The sequence below is a fragment of the Amphiura filiformis genome, chromosome 19, assembly GCF_039555335.1.
Source record: "Amphiura filiformis chromosome 19, Afil_fr2py, whole genome shotgun sequence".
NCBI classification, from domain to species: domain Eukaryota; kingdom Metazoa; phylum Echinodermata; class Ophiuroidea; order Amphilepidida; family Amphiuridae; genus Amphiura; species Amphiura filiformis.
The window spans coordinates 13,227,515-13,241,458 of record NC_092646.1 but is presented as its reverse complement, the minus strand read 5'-3'; the positions used below and the strand labels follow the sequence as shown (position 1 = coordinate 13,241,458).

The following is a 13,944-nucleotide window of genomic DNA, read 5'->3' as shown; positions in this document are numbered from 1 at the left end:
AATCTAGACTTATCAATTTGGTCTTGCCAGACCAAATAAACTGTTAAATGCGCATATGCATTACCCACGAATTCAAGCCTTTTTCACCTGTTGTACGCCATAAATTTCACTTTCTTTAATATCTTTCAATATTTTATGTGTGACCCATATACACTAGAAATCGGTGAAGACGTTGAACGTAAAATAGAATATTTTGGTTATTACAAATTTTAAGAAAGAAGCAGGTGTACAGTTCAGATTGTGTCAATTCTTCGAACTCTTTCCAAAGTGGCTGTCATTTAACAACACTGTGTTATTTCGAAAGATTAGAATAAATGCTTCATAGAAATATAAAGTTAGATTTTGTATCTCGTCGCAGGATGAGGATCTCGGATGGATTCGTGGGGTAACAGCGTTTGAAAAATAGCAATTAATATTAATTTTTTTAATAAAAATAAAAAATTACTTTTCCGTATGTCAATAATTCAGGCTGCAATGGCACTAAAATGAATTTTAATCTTTTTACACCAAATGGAATATTTAGAATTGATCATTATGGCATTTTGAGTATAAAAATTTTGAGAATAATGAAGTTACCAAATTCAAATAGACAGAGCAAACAGTTTTATATTATTATTTTAAGTAAAATCATTCCATATTTTTATGCAGCAATATTCTATTAAATCGTGTTTGACAGTTCCTATGAACTAAAACACTATCAATACATTGTTAACTATAATTTAAGTAGGGATTCGTGGGTAACCAAAATGTTCGTGGGTTGGAAACCATCATGCGGTTATTCCTCCATTGTGTTTCTATGATTCCCGTTTCTCTAACCAATTGCATTCACCCAAAAAATGGTAATTTAGGATAATCAATCAAAACTTCACGATACAGCTTCAGTATACCTTCAACAGGACGCTATTAAACAGGACTGTTTTGGAACCTATTTCGCATGTTTTCAAAATGTTAAGATGAATATATAAATTACGAGTAAATCCTTGGATTCGTGGGTAAAGCCGAATTCGTGGGTAAAGCTATAAGTACTATAGATAACTGCGGTTATCCTTCTTGGAGTTTTGAGAAAGTCAAACAACAGATGGATACACCAAAGCAGAAGAAGAAGGCAGTTAAGAAGGATGAAACTACCAAGTCAAAAGGCCTTGTCGTTATCCCCTACGTAGAGGGCGTGTCGGAGCGTATCGCGAGAACTTTGAAGAGTTACAACATCTCTGCTGCCATGAAGCCCCATTGCACCTTAAGAAACATGCTCGTGCACCCTAAAGATAAAAGGGACCCGCTCAACACCACAGAGGTTGTTTATTCCATCCCTTGCAAGAATTGCAATGAAACCTATGTCGGTGAGACGGGGAGGAAATTTGGCAAGCGATTGGAAGAACATAGGGCAGAGGCAGATAAGGCGTGTGTTAACGTTCGTACGAGGGCAAACAGGAAAGCATCTCAATCAGCTACCAATAAATCGGTCATCACAGATCATGTTCTCGAGAAAGACCACATCATTGACTGGGAGGAGGCTAAGATTTTAGGCAAAGAGGCAGACAGATACAAACGATGGATCAAAGAGGCAGTGAAAATCAGACAACAGGGCACCACCATGAACAGAGACGAGGGGCAATACAATCTAACTCACGTATTTGACGATCTCCTGAAGAAACCAACTGGCAACCAAGTTGCTAAGCAACAACGAGTTGTACACAGAAGGTCGTCACAACAACATCAGTGTTGATAAAGGAATCTGACAGATTCCGAAACGTCCACAGTAAGTGCTGTTTTATTGGACTAGAACTATGAAATTCGTCTTTATTTTCAATAACAGTCCTGAAGAACATGTTCAGTAAAAGTACTATAGTACCGTTTGGGGTTTGCGTTTCTTAGATGCATAAACTGTAAGTACTGTACAACTTATAACATACCCATAGCTTGAATATGTGCTGATTTAAACTTAAAATAAACAATCTCCTTGTTTTTCAAGGTTAGCATCTATTCAAAAGTAGATTCGTGGGTATCAAAAGTTTAAACCGTGGTAGATTCTTAGTAACAAAGTTCCTTGTATCTGATCCAATTATACACTTACTTGTAAACGTTTCAACAACCTCTATTGCCTTTGTCAACACTTGATGAGGAATGACTGCAGTTACTGACAACCGACGCTAGAGGGATTTCCAGCGTGATTTTTTTGGGTTGCCAGTTGGCTTTCCTTCTAGGGATTGTTTAGGTCCCTGCTGCAGAAACTCATTGAAAATGTGAGAAAGCTGGTACTGCCCCTCGTCTCTGTTCATAGTCGTGCGGCCCGTCTTCCTAATTTCTACAGCTTCCTTAATCCAGCGTTTGAATCTATCTTGTTCCGTGTCAATGACCTTTTCTCCCTGCCCTTGTGACCACTGTGTGTTGCTGACTTTCTCCACTTCACTTTTGTGTTCTTCTAAGCGTGTGCCAAATTTTCTTCCTGTTTCACCAATATAAGACAGGTTACAGTTCTTGCAGGGGATTTTATACACTGCCTGAGTGGTGTTGAGAGGGTCTCGCTTATCTTTTGGGTGGACCAGTTGCTTTCTGAGGGTGTTGTGTGGCCTCATTGCTGTGGATATATTATAGTTCTTCATTACCCTGGACACTCTTTCCGTGACGCCTTTCACATATGGTAGAAAAACCATGCCTTTGCTCTTGTTGCTTTCCTCGTTCTTCTTTGTAGTTTTCTTTGGTTTCACACTCTGCATCTGATCTTTCACTTTCTCAAATGTCCAACTCGGATACCCACAAGTCTGAAGGGCTTTCTTTACTTTCTTCTTCGACCTTATCCTCCTCTTCTGTCGCTATAGTGTCTTTTCTGTAGTACAACGATCGTATGACCCCAAGCTTTTCGTGCAAAGGATGATGGGAATGGTAATTAAGGTATTGGTCGGTGTGCGTTGGTTTGCGGTAGACCATGAGTTTAACCGTACCATCTTCTTTCCTTACGATCAATGTGTCGAGAAAGGGAAGCGAACCATGTGTTTCCTGCTCAAACGTAAACTTTATGGAGCCAGACTTATCAACCTGATTGATGTGGTCAGTCAGCTGCTGAACGCTGTCTTTGTTTATTACTTCTATGACATCATCAACATAACGAAGCCACAGCTTCGGTCTACAGTCGAGGGGAGCTGTAGCAATAGCCTGCTGTTCTAACGCTTCCATAAAAATGTTTGCTGCTATCGGCGAAACAGGGCTGCCCATGGCTGTACCGAAGAGCTGGCGATAGATTTTTCCCCTGAACGTAAAATAAGTGGTCGTTAGGATGAATTCAAGTAATTGTACGACGTCATCGCTCGCTAAGCTGAAACCAGTCTCTTTGTTGTAAACACGAAGAACATTCTCATTCTCAAGTCTATTTTTCACGATATTCAACACTTGGTCAATCGGAGTATTTGTGAACAAACTGACCACATCATGGGAGTTGAGAATGTCCTCTTCCTCGATGATTACTTTGCTAAGTTCCTCAGATAAATGATGAGCTATGATGGGAGTTCTTTACATGATGCTGTGTGTTGCCTACTAATCCACCTAGAATATCTGCCAGCCATCTGGAAGTGCTATACCCAATAGTCGCCGTATAATCAACGATGGGACGCAACGGGGTGTTTGGCTTGTGAATTTTTGGTGTACAGTATAACCTAGGCACGTTTTCAGCAGTGGGATACAGTTGTTTATACTTAACTTCACTGATCTTACCTTCCTTCTTCATGTTAGATAACATCGAGACGAGTTTACGCTTGTACTTTTGAGTTGGATCAGCTGGTAATTCCTCATACGTCTTCTTGTCGTCGAGCATGGTTGTGACTTTCTCCTCATATTCTACCTTATCTAATACCACCGTGGATTTCCCTTTGTCTGCTGGTAGGATGATAATATCCTCCGCTTTTTTCAGGTCTTTGATAGCTTTTCTTTCATCTTTGGTGATATTTTGTTCAGGCACTTTGGATGATTTTAACGTGCTAGCTACTTTTGCTCGCAGTTGGATCCCATCGGCCAGCGGTAGGTGTTTACACGCCAACTCTGTTGCTAGTACATATTCCTCCGCGCATATTTCTGGTGGTGATATGGCGAAATGAAGTCCCTTAGACAAAACACTGGTTTCTGCTGTGTTTAATTTGTACTTTGAGAGGTTTATTACCCATTTCTTGAGCTGCGTACCCGATAAATCAATGGTAGAATCGACGGACATCTTGTTGCTCGCGGCGGTTTTTTCAGTCAAGATCTTTAACTTCTGTAGGTGACGTTGTTTAGTATCCACGTGCGTAGACTCACCAACAGTCGCCAGATGACGATCAATTCTTTGTCCCAACTCAGTTTCCGCGGGAATTTCATTGTTTACCTCTTCCTTCAAGATATTTTTTTTTTCGCTTTTAGGTTCTTGATTTTGTTGTTCACCACACGTATCCTCTCTTAATGAGGCCCTTCTCCGCTCGCTTGATGACATCCTTTGATGGTGTTCACCGGACAACGCAGTTTTAAACTGAAAGGGGTTAGCTTTTGGTCACGGCAACGGAGGCTATAGACAAGGTGGTTTCTATGACGCTGTATCTTCTTCTCACAATTTTCTAAATCACGTAGATGTTTCACTGTGTTCTGTCCGTAAGACTGTCTAACATGATTGAACAAATTCATCAGGATTGGTAGAGTAAACTCAGTAACAAAGTTACCAGCTTTCTCACATTTTCGATGAGTTTCTGCAGCAGGGACCTAAAAAATCCCTAGAAGGAAAACCAACTGGCAACCCAAAAATCACGCTGGAAATCCTCTAGCGTCGGTTGTCAGTAACTGCAGTCATTCCTCATCAAGTGTTGACAAAGGCAACAGTGGTTGTTGATACGTTCACAAGTAAGTGTATAATTGGATCAGATACAAGGAACTTTGTTACTGAGTTTACTCTACCGATCCTGATGAATGTGTTCAATCGTGGTAGATTCTTTTTTTTAAAGCGGTGGACGTATTTTTATGATTTACAATTTTAAGCGCTTGTCAAACTAAATTCAGTGTCCAAAGTCATTAAATGTTAATTTAAGTTATGGCAATTATATTTGCTGGACTCGTGGGTAACAGTTGATACGTGGGTAACGTCAAATTTGATTTTATGGAATTTTATGGTTAAATGTATTTGTATAAAATAATCACTTGGACCTCAGAATTATAGAACGAAACTTCGTTTAATAATATAGTCATTTATGGCATATTCACTTTACATTTTTCAGCACGATCATTTTATTTTTGATACGCGGGTAACAAAATTATTAGCCAAATTGACTTAATGGCCTCTAGAGTCCACAAAGTTTGGTGAAATTCGATCATTTTACATAGGATGAGAGATCATGCAAACGTCTTTCTAACGGTAATAGTTTCATTTTGATTGAAGGACATTCAATGACATATATGGTGCTTTATCTTTGAATTCGTGGGTAACGCAGTGCTTAGTTTTGATCAGGTAGCTAATGTGTCACTAATCTAAAGTAAAACAAGAATATTAATGTGAGTGATGGTACCTATCATGTACGCAACCTGGTCGTCCAAGTAAACTACGGTCTGTAAAATGTTTATAAAGATCATAATTATTCTGATCATACACAGCAATTTTTGATTAGGCATCTTACATTAAATAATTATGGAATCAGGGTTGTGACTGTGCCTTCACGGAATAAATCGCAATATTGCACGGTGCCTGTATCTCGTATCATAACTAATACACAGTGTACTGGACTTCGCTTTCATAATCTGTCGTATATAGTGATATAAACTGACCACATAATGCAGTTTTGTTTGGCGATCAGGTTGATGTACGAGTGCTTTACCGTTCAGAGATATGAATCTGTGGTTGTCGGAGTGGTATTGACTCTGCAGCTGTTGTATTTGGTTCTGCGGCTGCGGCTGCGGTAGTGGTATGTGGCTCTACGGTTGGTGGAGCGGTCTTTGGTTCTGATTTTCTTTGCTGCTTCTTGTTGATTTTATCCTGCACATCACTGCTACATAGAGTAATCAGAAGCATGAAAACACCTTGAAGGGAGTTTATTATGATGAAGACCCACCATAATATCTCATTATCGAGGAATGATGCAAGGAAGCCAATGATCCACGTGATACCCATTAATACCTCGATCTGAAATGCGAACATATCAGCAAATTACATCCATAAATCTCACGTTATAATTATTTTTCAGTTTATTGTATTATTATTCAAAAACATAGCTATTGTTACCAATTGATTTGAGAGTATAATTGCTTTATTCAGATTTACCGCACTCGTTTCCTTAAGTTATTGGTCGGCTTCGGAATCTACATTCTCACACATTTAAGTCCGATTAATAAAACCTAAGAAACTCTAGCTAAACTGGGATCAAAAAGAAACTTGTAATATTTTACAAGGTCATATCTTAAAATCCCGTCCATAAAAATGAACCAAAATTACACACATGATTACTTCAATATTCTGCTCTAAACACATGTCAGTAACTAAGCAGTTGTCCAACTGACACCACAGCAACATGCACTGACACGGAAATAGATTTCTGGACCACATTCACAGGCGAATACTTGGCACTCAGCAAAAGAAATATCTGAGAATGCGTACAAGATTCTTACACAGGTGATAATTTCCAAAGAGTAAGTGGAATAGTGTGGAATGGGGCTGCCCTGCTTTTCACACACTTTCTTCACGAAACAGGTCTTGTTCCACACTATTCCAATTACACACAGATTTCTTGTGTTGGATGCCAATTATTGAGCTGTGAATGTGGTTCGCTGTTGTGTTAGTTGGACAACTGTTTGGTTATTGACCAGTATTTAGAGTAGAGTATTGAAATAATCATGTGTGTAATTTCAATTCATTCTTATGGACAGGATTTTAAGACATGACCTTGTGAAAAATTATAAGTTTTTCTTTGAGCCCAGTTTATATAAAATATCGACCAATCCTGAAAATTTCAAAAGTATATTTATTATAAGAAAGCAAATACCTTTAATCCACGTACTTACCTTGAAACAAAGTAATATGTCTCTTACAGATGTACGAATAGTTTCTTGTTGGTGGCGAAGTTCCCTAGAACGTCTTTGGCTTTTGAAGACCAACACTACGATGGCTGAAAACAACCCTGTATTTACCACAAGGAAAATACCAGCTGGTAAGCCAAATGCCCAGAAATTACAGACAGAATCAGATATCCAGCATATGGATTCTGCTCCGTACGCAAATGATTCGTGAGTAAAGTGAAGAAAGAGAGAAATAACGACAACGATAAACGGTGCACCAAAGCCAAAGGCTGGAGCTACATAGCGGCAAAAATGACCTGACTCCCATTCTTCGACGGTCTGCAACGAGCCCCGAAAAATATGCAGTAAGTTTAGAGCAATGACCGTCATCCATGAGAAAGCACCAAGCCAGCCATAGTGACTGATTAATGCTGAAAAGACGCAAAAGCCGGGTGGAAATGAAATATATGCAGACAATGTAGTCAGTAGCTGAGCTATGAAAAGAAAGACACTGAGTATCATGATGCAACGACCGTGAAAGTGACGGAGATCTTTATAACAACAGTGTAAGATAAATGTTACAGTAAGTCCACAAAGAGACAAACTAATCCCTATAATATTTGCTATGGCGAGATTTCCAGAAAAGACAAAGAAATTGTTTACGAATCTCGTCATGTCAGCACAAATCTGAACTCGGCCATCAGGATACATTAGATACTCTTCTTCCTCCAAGGTTACGTTGCCAAAATGGATTGCGCTTGAGCCGTTTTCTGTCGAGATGACAGTGTAATTGTCTTTTGTAAGTGTGATTAGTCGGCAATGTAGGAGATTGATAACCCTACCACATACTTGCACGGTTTCATCTTTGACGAATGTTCCTTGATGTATATCATACGTGTAGGTTACTTGGTGGAGGCTGAACACAAGGAGAATGTATTGGCCATTATGCAAGAAAACCTCCGTAACATGAGACACATTAACTGGTATAAATTCGCTGGCCTTACCACTGAACCAAGTTTCGTCACAAGCATTATTGAAGGGAAATTATTGCACATGAACATGTACACAATAAACATGTTGTTGCAAACATTGGCAATCTCATCGGATGTACGAAAAATGACGTCTAATGTTCCAGCCATATTACAAATCCTATCACTTTGAAACAGATATTTGTCCGAGTACACCCCGAAGTAACGACTTTCTTTCCAGTGAGAATTTTCATCATACATTGAAATGTTGAGTTCCTGAAGAAGACACGAAATGTTTGTGCCACTCATTCCGTCATCGCTTCTGTGGCTATTAGATGATCTATCATATGCAAAAAAGATCCAAGACAATTGTTGGCGACAACATAAACCATCCATGACATCGCTTTTGCCAGCCGCCACAACGCATTCACTGTTGTTGTTCAACGTATAACCAGGTGGACACGAGAATGATCTGCATTCATCTGTGTATGGATCATAGACAGTGTCTTTATCTGTACAATACCGAGAACGCGCATTTGAAGACGGCGTGTTTGCTTTGAACTTCCAAATTATCTGCCAAACTGAACCTAGAAAACTAATACTACTACATGAGGTCGTACTGTCAACGACAACGCCATTGCAGAGGGCACAGTGGTTATTTTTATACTGTCCATCTTTTGTACACACATAGTTGGAGTAAGATTCACAAACCCTGGCTATGGACATGTTAACATGTGATGGACATGTATCAATTATTGAAGGAAGGCAATCCCGAAGACGTTTTCCCACTTTTCCGAATTCATGATGTGTCGCACATTTTTCAGAATTTTCCTGTCCTGCTGTCATGAATGGCGAACTTGTAGGATACTTGACGTCCCAAGGCTGAATGTCACCGAAATCTCTCCCGTTACATATTGCACAGAAGATGTTTTGAAAGTTTTCACCATACTGATCTGAGACAGGCCATTCCAAATGAAGTCGTTCTGCAAGATCAGTGTAAGTTGATGGTAAGGTTTCACAACGGTGCTGTACCAAATCATTACTCCAGTTAGCAGGACACTTACTGACGAGCAGAACTGAACCGATATCAGGATAAACTCTATCTAGTGGAACACACAGGTGAATAAAGCTGGTTCTACAATTCCTGTTTCGTTAATTGATGAGAAACAGGTTTCGTGATAATCATAACAGCAATCTTGGAATAGCTCACACTGAGGATCACAGCGACATCTGGCAAGTCCAAGTTGATAACCACAACGCCCTTGACAACTGCTGTCAGTAGTTACCAAGATACTGGTATTCTCGTAGCTCAACTCTGGAAAGATAAATTTCCCAATTATTCCTTGTAAACCTTTTCGCATGAAGGAACGGTTGGACAATCAGTTGGAAGCTTTTGTACATTAAAGTAAAGGCATTACAGATCAAAAGGTGGAAATGGTCAATATGCAAAAATAAGTGTAATAACACAGTACAACATAGTATGATTAATACTTTGCACAATACACCGAGTTGAAATTTAAAACCCGGATGGGCCACTCACCAGTAAAAGCTGTAAACGAGCGTGTTGACCTCGTAACCTTCCCAGGCGCTGAGGTAGAACATCAATGGATGAGGGAGGCGGGGGGCTGAAACCTAATACAGAATTATTCATAAACTAAATCTTTTGTAACACGAACTTTGAAGGGGTGATTGCAACCCCTTCCCTATTCATTAAACGTGATAATTATATCTGTATTATTTCCTACCAATGTACAGCTATTCGCCGTAGAAATGACGTAATAAAAGGATTAACTACCAAAGCAATAGATGAATAAATTTTTTGAATATATCGCCCTGCACTACAACGTTCTCGCGGTACCTATACATTGAACCATATATGTCAAAGAATAGGGATAAAGACCTGAATCGTAATTCTATAGGCACCTTGGGCACCTGTGAGATTTAGTATATTTGAAAAGATCGGTATTGTATTGGAAGTGGACAGGGAGGTGCAGTAGTGGTAGCCAGGTACAGCACCCCATTGGACATATTGTCCTCATTCTTGACCCTCCCGTGTTGTGTGCTTGCCGCCGTGATATTTTACGTTTTAAGCCTTTTTAGCCCATTCATGTCAATAATGTTTCCCCTTGAAGTTCGCCTCCCTCCCCAGGAAAACCCTGACAACGCCATTGGGGAGGGGGAAACTATTATAGTGCCCTGGAGTGGGAGTGGAGTATTATAAGAGTGGGTAAGTTTGAGAGAGCCAGAACAGATGGAGTGTAAAGGGAGAAGAGAATCTGATGAAGGGAGGGAAGAGGAAACAGGAGGGGAAGAGGAGAGAAATTGGGAAGGAGGGAAATGAAAGAAAAATTGGTGTTTCATTACGCTTTGTGTTGGCAAATGGAAAAATCAAATTGACAGAGCTAACGTTAAATAATTACGCATTTATTTAAGGGCTGGGGTATGAACGTTTGGACAGTATTTATTTTGGGACATTAGAGCACATCAGACATGTCGAATTGCATTCTGAATACGAAGAATGTCATTCTGATATCAAATAATTTTGATTTTTGAAATTCGCAATTTAATACACATTTTATGGCAAATCATTAAAATTGATATTTTGATATTTAACGGTACTTGAAGTAAACTTTGTAAATCTGATGATTTATACTTAAAGTGTATGTAGGTGGGATGAAAAGCCGACGATCAATTGAAAATTTTGACCTTTCGTATAGAAGATATGGATTTTTTCCCCAAAACACCAAAAAATTAGGTCTTTTTGGGAAAAAATTCATAACTTCAATATGAAAGGTAAAATTTTCAATTGACTGTCGGCTTTTCCTCCCTGCTACATACACTTTAAGAATATATCATTAGATTTATATAATTTACTTCGAGGACTGTTAAATATCAAAAATTTGAAAAATATCAAATTTTTATAATTTGTCATAAAATTTGTATTATATTATGATTTTCAAAAATGAAAATTATTTGATATCAGAAAGACATGCTTCGTATTCAGAATGCAATTCGATAGGTCTGAGGTGCTCTCATGTTCCACAAAAAATACTGTCGAAATTCGTATTCAGAAGTTTGATCACAGATATTGGTTTGATGCAGTTCGGGGATGCAGTCGCTTATACACATGTCCTTCTTTTGATCCGTCATTGATACACATGTCCCGAGTTTAAGCGACAAAACGTTGCTCGTGCAGTAACTGATCAGTCGTTCGCGTTGTGAGCAAGACATTCAATCGATATATTTCCAGTTGCCGTGGAAATTGCAGTAAATTTTCAAACTTCATTTCGCAAACTCTATGTTTAGTGCGCACTCGCAAAATTCTGGCCATGAACAAAACTATAATGGAAAAGTAGATTTTTGGCTAAACATTCCACGATCATGCAATTTGTACCTGGTTTTCTGCCAAACCTATGATGGACTATACCAACCCGCCTCATGGTCGATTCTTAAGGTCAGCTCATATTTGTAATTCATTTTCATGTTCTGCATATAACTCAATTTCGACAATAAAGCAGTGTGTACAAAACAAGAATATATTGCTCAGTGTCAGAAGTGGGTAAGTGCAATTACAGCTTCCATGTGTAGATGAGTACACTATAATGTGTATTAATTGATAAATGTTCACAGGGCAGCAATAATTGCACTTCTGGCACTGAGCAGTCGAATTTGCCTAAATAGGGCCGGGTTAAAGTGACTCCTTGTGATGAGAGGAATAATTTGGTGCATGTGTCAACAAGACTGGAAAATTTTTAAATTTTACCCCTGTTTGACATTTCATGACCTCTAAAGGTCATTGGGGGTCAAATTCTCAATACCTTAAAATAACTTTGAACATGGACTTCATTTGTCGATACTCTCATGCGTTTATCACAAAGTGCACAATGATTCAGCTGTAGCAGCTGTACCAAACATTTACCTTTTGCACATCCAAGGAATAAACCATAATGGTAATAATCAGAACACGAGCCCTCTGATGCAGAAACTTGTACTATGCTAGCAACGTCATGATTCAACGCATTATCGTAAACGAGTTCCAATGCTGCTACCAATGCAATGCTGGATATGTTCGAAACGAATTGTGCCAGGTTACAGTCTTCCATTATTTCCGCTATAGCAGGTTCGGCATATCCACTGATGATCGAACAAAATGTATATCCAATGGTACTGGCTTCTATGTAAATCTGAAGACAAATGAAATCAAAGAGCGTTTTTCCATAACTCGCTTATAGTCATCCAGCATGTGTTTCTCATAGAGTGTGTCCCAGACAAATTAATGGGTGAATGAATGTGGACATTTATAAGTTGAGAATTTTATTAAATAGCCTATGGTGACTATTGACTGTAATTAATCACTTTGTATTTCGCCTACATCTGCAGGCCTTGCGGTTTGAGGCGAGCGATCGCTCTCGCTCGCCACCGCTCGCCTCAATTTCTAGCGAGCGATTTTCCACTCACCATAGACAATATATATCGCTCGATGCGAATCACCCAATTTGAATCTAAATTACATTCAAGTTTTAGCACTTCCAATGTATTCAATTTATCGTAATAAATTAGTCTTGATTTCTGAAAGACAGGATGTCAGCAGTGCTTATGTGTTTCATACTGATTGCTCTTTCAGACCTAGAGAGTGATTCGACCACTAGCGAGTGATTCGACCACTAGCGAGTGATTTGACCACTAGCGAGTGATTCGACCACTAGTGATTGATTCAATTACTCGCCTAGCATCAAGGTAGCGAGCGATTGACCACTCGCCTTTGAAATCTACACGGCAAGGCCTGCATCTGGATACATTTTAGGCCAAAATTGTGTCATTTATCACACTTAAAGATGTCAAAGCATTATATTTGCAATGCTATTTAACCTATACAGTGCATTTACTTCATATAAAGATGACAAAACATTATTTTGCAATGATTTTTAACCTGAACATTACAAATGGCAGCCATTTTGTATATATATATTTCAAAGTCAAGTGATGAGACATTGACTGAAGTTAATCTGTTTGTGTATTTTGCTTATACATTTTAGGCTGAAATGGTGCCATTTACTTCACACAAAGATGTCAAAGCATTATATTGTCAATGATTTTTAACCTGTACAGTACAAATAGCTGCCATTTTGACTATTTCAAGGTCAAGGGATGAGACATTGACTAAAATTAATCTGTTTGTAGATTTTGATTATACATTTTAGATGGAAATGGTGGCATTTACTTCACATAAAGATGTCAAAACATTGTTTTTTAATGATTTTAACCGGTGCAAATGGCAGCCATTTTGAATATTTCAAGGTCAAGTGATGTGACATTAACTGAAGTTATTTTTTTTGTATACTAGTATTTTGCTGATACATTTTAGATGAAAATGGTGGCATTTACTTCACATAAAGATGTCAAAGCATTTTTAAAAAAAATTTTTGTAACATGTATAGTGCAAATGGCAGCTATTTTGAATATTTCAAGGTCAAGTGATGAAACATTAACTGAAGTTAATCTGTTTGAATATTTTGCTTATATATATTTTAGGCGAACTTGAAATGGTTGCATTTGCCTCACATGACGATGTCAAAACATAGTTTTTCCAACGATTTTTAACCTGTACAGTGCAAATGGCAGCTATATATTTTGAATATTTTAAGGTCAAGTGATGAGACATTGACTGAAGGTAATCTGTTTGTATATTTTGCTTATACATTTTATTCGAAAATGGTGGCATTTGCTTCACATAAAGATGTCAAAACATTGTTTTTTCAACGATTTTTAACCTGTACAGTGCAAATGGCAGCCTTCTTGTATATTTTAAGGTCAAGTGATGAGCCATTGACTGAAGTTAATCTTTTTGTATATTTTGCTTATACATTTTAGGCGAAAATGGTGGCATTTGCTTCACATAAAAATGTCAAAACATTGTTTATCATCGATTTTTAACCTTATTTCATGGTCAAGTGATGAGACATTGGCTGAAATCAATCAG

At 38.4% G+C, this 13,944-nt stretch overlaps 2 protein-coding genes across 2 annotated transcripts; one reads left to right on the top strand and one right to left on the bottom strand.

Annotated features, from left to right (window-relative positions):
• Positions 1-1,078: 1,078 nt before the first annotated feature.
• Positions 1,079-2,721, top strand: LOC140140390 (uncharacterized). The gene is made up of 2 exons (XM_072162149.1): positions 1,079-1,586; positions 2,693-2,721. The coding sequence occupies exons 1-2, from the start codon at positions 1,079-1,081 to the stop codon at positions 2,719-2,721; spliced, it is 537 nt and encodes a 178-aa protein (XP_072018250.1).
• A 12-nt stretch (positions 2,722-2,733) lies between these two features.
• Positions 2,734-3,213, bottom strand: LOC140140389 (uncharacterized). Its single transcript, XM_072162148.1, has one exon. It carries the CDS (start codon positions 3,211-3,213, stop codon positions 2,734-2,736), a length of 480 nt encoding a protein of 159 aa, XP_072018249.1.
• Between the last annotated feature and the right edge of the window lie 10,731 nt (positions 3,214-13,944).

Excerpts from the sequence above, each read along its gene's own strand:
- LOC140140390 (XM_072162149.1), top strand. The coding sequence starts at position 1,079 with ATGGATACACCAAAGCAGAAGAAGAAGGCAGTTAAGAAGGATGAAACT. Across the intron at positions 1,587-2,692 it reads AGTGAAAATCAGACAACAGG|TTTTCTTTGGTTTCACACTC; the intron begins GCACCACCATGA and ends TCTTCTTTGTAG.
- LOC140140389 (XM_072162148.1), bottom strand. The coding sequence starts at position 3,213 with ATGGGCAGCCCTGTTTCGCCGATAGCAGCAAACATTTTTATGGAAGCG.